This window comes from Pan troglodytes, chromosome 20, assembly GCF_028858775.2.
Source record: "Pan troglodytes isolate AG18354 chromosome 20, NHGRI_mPanTro3-v2.0_pri, whole genome shotgun sequence".
Classification (NCBI taxonomy): Eukaryota; Metazoa; Chordata; class Mammalia; order Primates; family Hominidae; genus Pan; species Pan troglodytes.
In genome coordinates this window covers 46,674,394-46,679,962 of record NC_072418.2, presented here as the reverse complement: position 1 = coordinate 46,679,962, position 5,569 = coordinate 46,674,394, and the positions used below count along the sequence as shown (strand labels likewise).

General features: G+C 57.6%; 1 protein-coding gene across 3 annotated transcripts; it reads right to left on the bottom strand.

Moving 5' to 3' along the window:
• Positions 1-1,129: 1,129 nt before the first annotated feature.
• IRGC (immunity related GTPase cinema) lies at positions 1,130-5,156 on the bottom strand. 3 transcript variants are annotated; one of them, XM_524291.6, is made up of 2 exons: positions 4,931-5,156; positions 1,130-2,603 (listed from the first exon to the last, which is right to left on the bottom strand). In XM_524291.6, exon 2 carries the CDS (start codon positions 2,535-2,537, stop codon positions 1,146-1,148), a length of 1,392 nt encoding a protein of 463 aa, XP_524291.1. In that variant the 5' UTR covers positions 2,538-2,603; positions 4,931-5,156; the 3' UTR covers positions 1,130-1,145. The 3 variants fall into 3 exon arrangements, with proteins under 3 accessions (XP_524291.1, XP_003953565.1, XP_016791574.1); XM_003953516.6 differs by having other exon boundaries at positions 1,130-2,716; positions 4,931-5,000; XM_016936085.4 differs by having other exon boundaries at positions 1,130-2,640; positions 4,931-4,994.
• Between the last annotated feature and the right edge of the window lie 413 nt (positions 5,157-5,569).

Below are 5,569 nucleotides of genomic sequence, written 5' to 3'. Positions count from 1 at the left end.
GCCACCCCCTACCCCTCCATGGCTCCCAGGCAGCAGGCAGGCACGGATGCCCACTCTCCCCAACCTGTTTAGCCATTGCTGGACACCACTGTGCTCATCCCAGGCCCCAGGGGCTGTCTTTGGTACACTGGGTTCTCAGACACGGACATGAGATTGAAACTAAAGTACCTTAGCAGGGGCCAGGTGCAGTGGCTCACGCCTGTAATCCCAGCACTTTGAGAGGCCAAGGTCAGGAGTTCAAGACCAGCCTGGCCAACATGGTGAAAACCCCATCTCTGCTAAAAATACAAAAATTAGGCCAGGTGCCACTTTGGGAGGCCAAGGTGGGTGGATTTTCTGAGGTCAGGAGTTCAAGACCAGCCTGGCCAACATGGTGAAACCCCCTCTCTACCAAAAATACAAAAATTAGCTGGACGTGTTGGCGTGTGCCTGTAATCCCAGCTACTTGAGAGGCTGAGGCAGGAGAATTGCTTGAACTCGGGAGGTGGAGGTTGCAATGAGCCAAGATTGTGCCACAGCACTCCAGCCTGGGCTCTGAGTCTCGAAAAAAAAAAAAAAAAAAAAATTAGCTGGGCTTGGTGGTGCTCACCTATAATCCCAGCTACTTAGGAGGCTGAGGCAGAATTGCTTGAACCTGGGAGGCAGAAGCTGCAATGAGCCGAGATCGCGCCACTGCACTCCAGCCTGGGTGACAGAGCAAGATTCCATCTCAAAAAATAATAAAATAAAATAAAATAAAATAAAATAGCACCTTAGCAGCATGCAATCTCCTGTCTTGGCCCTGCTGTCCTGTGCCCCACAAATTCCTCCTGGCCACTTGGGGACCAGGGAGAAAGACACCACCAGGGAACCCTGGGCCCACCATCCATGTCTCCAACCTCCCTCTCCAGGGCACTCCTGTCCCCTTTCACTACACCCCTGTTGGCCCTGGGCCCACCTGCCTCCCTCCTCCCCTCCCCAGTGCCCCCTCCTTTGCCCTGCCCAGGATGCAGGCTCCCCTGCCTGCCAGGGACACAGGCTCCTTCCACACCCACCCCCCAGGCAACTGCAGCCCTCACATTCACCACATTGGCCTTTTTTGTTGGTTTGTTGGATTTTGTTAAGACTTAGTTTGTGGGTGAGGCAGGGGGGCGGGGCTGCACTCTTTATTTCTCTTCTGAGTCGTGTTTCTTCCAGCTGTCCAGAATGTACTTAAGAAGGAGGCCGAGCTTCCTGCAGGTTGAGAGTGGGGCTTCCTCCCCACCTCCCTCCCCGGACCCCCCCTTTTCCACGCCATTGTCACTGGCCACTTCCAAGCTGACCTCCGGCTGCGGCTCGTCGTCCTCCAGGGCCTTGATGCGGACACGCTGGGCGTCCTCAGCCATCTCGTTGAGGCAGCCCTGGAGCATGGTGTAGACAGCGCCAAAGCTGATGCCGCCAGCCACCAGCGTCCCAAACACAGGGATGCCCCTCTCAAAGGCGCGGGCCACCCGCATGGCGCCGTCGGACGACTGGGAATAGAGCCGCAGGACAGTCTCAGGCGAGACCTCGTTGGCCAGTGGGGAGCGGATGACCGAGCGCAGGTCACCTGCCTGTTTGCCCACCTGCTCGGCCAGCTTGGCCAGCGAGTCGTCGTCCAGACCAAAGCTGCGGTGGTAGCCACGCAGTGAGTGGATGAGCAACGCATCATCGTAGGCGGCCGCCAGCCCTGGGACCGGCAGGGCCTGGATGACGCCCAACACCAGGGCGGTCTTGAGGACTTGCTCTTGAAGCATGGCCTTCTTCTTCTGCAAGGCCTCCAGCGAGATGTCGGGGAGCGACAGCAGGCCAGCGTGGCGCCGGTGGGAGGGCAGGTCGTGCTCCCAGGTGGACACCAGCGTGGGAAAGTCGTAGCGGGCCGGCGAGAGGTTGGACACCAGGAAGATGCGAGGGTCAGCCACGCCGGCCTCCCGCAGCCGCTCGGCACAGTGGTCTCGGATCTCCTGCAGGACAGCGGCCTCTCTGAAGCCCGACGGCCGCTGGGTGCGCGTGGCCGCCAGGTCCTCGTCCACCTTGGTGCGCACAAAGTAGAACTTCTTGCCCTGGCACAGGATCTCGGCGGCCAGGCGGGTCTCGACGGCCCCGCAGCGGCGGGGGGAGACCAGCAGGAAGAAGTCATAGCGGCTGAAGTCTACCTGCTTTAGGTACTTGTCAGCCGGGCAGCCTGGAGAGCCGGCTCCTGGCAGGTCCCAGAGGGTCACGTCAGGGAACTGTGGGTGCGGATAGGGCGACGGTTGCATCGTGGTCTCCATGACGCCCGTGAGAGCCGCGCCAGGGTCCTCGGCCTCCAGGCCACGCAGGGCATTGATGAGGGAGGACTTGCCCGCGCCCGACTCGCCCGTGACGCCCACCTCCAGGCGGATGCTTTCCGTGGAGGCCAGCAGCTCCTGGAGGTGAGAGGCGGCCTGGGGGAGGTCACCTGACTCAAAGGCTGTGCGCAGGGCCTCCAGCCTTTCCTTGGCCATAAGGATGGTGTTTTCCTCCTCCCCAGGCACCACGGGCAACTTTGAAGTAGCCATGGTGGCCAGTGGTTCAGAGGGTGGCGGGGGACAGGAGAGAGTCACAGGATGCGTGATCCTCAGCGCCTGCAGAGGAGAAGGGAGCCATTCACACCTCCTGGGCCTTGGCATGGGGCAGGGAGAGACAGATACCACGGATGTGAAGGGAGTCGCCCTGGAAGCCCACAGCTCTCTTTTTCCTTCAAGAATTGGGGACACATTTTTGGCACAAGTTAGAGGGCTTTGGGGTCTGGCAGGCCCAGGTTCACATCCCTTTTCTGCCACTAACTTGCCGTGTGACCAGGGGCAAAATGAAGCACCTCTCTGGGTAATGGGCATGACCACCAAGCAGCCTCTTGGAGCACTATTGGAGTCTCCAGGGTAACCTAGGCACAGGTCAGTTTTCTGGGTGTATGTGTGCTCTGGAGGGTTCTGTGCTTAGAATGGCCCAGTGCTTGGTTTAATGCTCTGCTGACACTAGCTGAAATTGTTTGTTTGTTTGAGACAGGGTCTCTCTGTCATCGAGGCTGGAGCACAGTGCTACGATCATGGCTCATTGCAGCCTTGATCTCCTTGGCTCTAGCAATCCTCCCACCTCAGCCTCCTAAATAGCTGGGACCACAGGCGCATGCCACCATGCCCAGCTACTTTTTAAATTTTTTGTAGAGATGGGAGTCTCACTATGTTGTCCCAGCTGGTCTTGAACTTCCGAGATCAAGGTCCTCCTGCCTCAGCTTCCCAGAGTGCTGGAATTAAGGGCATGAGCCACCATGCCTGGCCTGAAATTCTTTATAATATTTGAACCAGGGGCCCCATATTTTCATTTCGTACTGGGCCTTGCAAATTATATAGCCAGGGCAAATTACATAGCCAGGGCTGCATAGGAAAGGGTGGTACAGGCCCATTCAGAGGAAACAGCTGCACTCCCGCGGTGGCTGGGATTGGAGGGTAGGGTGGAGGGGACCCAGACCCGGAGCCAGACTGCCTGGGATCAAATCCTGGCTCCACCACATACTTACTGAGTGATGTGAGGCAAGTTACTTAACTCTCTCCTCACTCTCCTCATCTGAACACTGAGAATGATACCTACAATCCTGGCAAACCACCTCCTAGGATCTCTGTGACTTGAATGAGTTATGACATAAAGCAGCCCATAAAACGGCGCCTGGCTCAGGGCAGGTGCCTCGTGTCATTGGCATCACCGTCATCATCATTATTCTTATCATTAGTAATATTCTTAGCTGTGTGACTTTGAGCAAGTCCTCGCCCTCTCTGAGCCTCAGCTGCCCCGTGGGGGATACTCCTCCCCACCTCGCAGGGCTGCCGTGATGCCCACAAACCCCGTTCAGCTAGCCCTAGGCTGACTTTGGGTTCAGATGCCCTTGGGTTCGGGAAGCCAGACATGGGGACCACCTGGACACCAGGAGTCATTTCCATGAAACCCCACCCCTGCCATGGCAGCCCTTGCCTCCCGGGGTTCAGTTCCCCTCCCACCCCCCAGAGCTCCTGTCGTGATGGTCCCCCCTCAGATCCCTCCTCCTCACCAGGAGCTTCCCTGGTCCTCCCTCTTCCCACTCACCCTCCTCTGGCCCATCATCTCTAAAATACATTTACTCACTAAGGGTCTTCAGGGTGCCCTGGGAGAGCTGCTCATGTCTGGGATCACTGTCCCCATTTGACAGGGAGAAGGACTGAGGCTCAGACTAGACAAATGAGGTCTCCTCATCCAGAGGCACAGCCAGGACCCCAACCCAGGTCCCCAGGCTCCTTCACCCACCTAGAGAGCTACTCTCCCTTCAGCTGCATGTCCCTGCCTCCTGCCTTGTCTCCTTGCCCCCTGCACCCCGTCTCTTCACCTCCCACCACTCACCCCATCCTCTGCTACCCCACTCCACCCCCCACAGAAATATGTCCTTAAGACATTGTTCCCGGCTGGGCATGGTGGCTCACGCCTGTAATCCTAGCACTTTGGGAGGCCGAGGTGGGTGGATCACTTGAGGTCAGGAGTTCGAGACCAGCCTGGCCAACATGGTGAAACTCCATCTCCACTAAAAATACAAAAATTAGCCAGGTGTTGTGGCGCATGCCTGTAGTCCCAGCTCTTGAACCCAGGAGGCGGAGGTTGCAGTGAGCCAAGATTGCACCACTGCACTCCAGCCTGGGCGACAGAGCGAGACTCTGTCTCAGAAAAAAAAAAAAGACATTGTTGCCTCCAGATCTGAGCCTCCTATCCTGGGTGTGCCCTCTCCCTAGTATGGTCTGCGGTGGGAAGAGTGGGAACCTGGAACAGGTCCTGGCAGCAAGGGGCAGACAAGTCAGTGGTTGGAATTTGGGCTGAGGGGGTCCAGATTAGACCATAAGCTCCTGCTCCGCCCACGCACAGGGGCCCAGCGAGAGAGCCCTGGGGGACTCACCTGCCCTGCAGGCTCTCCCTCTCCCCTCACACTCTCCCCACTGATAGGATCTCCTTCCCTCTTAGCCAAGGTCAGACACCGTTGCTAGGACCCATTATCATCGCAAGCAGCAGCTTATTGGTCAGCCAGACCTGGTGCAATAATGCGACAGTGATGTCAGGGGGCGGGGCCCGGAGGTGGAGCAGGGACCCCAAGCCCCAGCTGCTCATGGGGTCACCACCCACTCACACTGGGCCCTCCAGTTCCCCTGAAGACTCCAGAGAGATCTTTCTAACACCAAGACCTGTTCAAAATCCTCCATGGTCTCCATCGCCCCCCAAGGACAAAGTCTCAGATTCACAGCTTGGTTTCCAAGGGCTTGGCCCTGCTACCACTCCACCCTCCACCCAGGGGACTGTCAGTTCCCCAGAGAAGTGTGAAAGTTGATGATACAAATTCGGTCATTGCTGGTGGGCACAGTGGCTCACGCCTGTAATGCCAGCACTTTGGGAGGCCGAGGCGAGTGCATCACTTGAGGCCAGGAGTTTGAGATCAGCCTGGGCAACGTGGTGAAACTCCATCTCTACTAAAAATACAAAAATTAGCCAGATGTGGTGGTGCATGCATGTAGTCCCAGCTACTCGGGAGGCTAATCTGCTA

Excerpts from the sequence above, each read along its gene's own strand:
- IRGC (XM_003953516.6), bottom strand. The coding sequence starts at position 2,648 with ATGCCAAGGCCCAGGAGGTGTGAATGGCTCCCTTCTCCTCTGCAGGCG.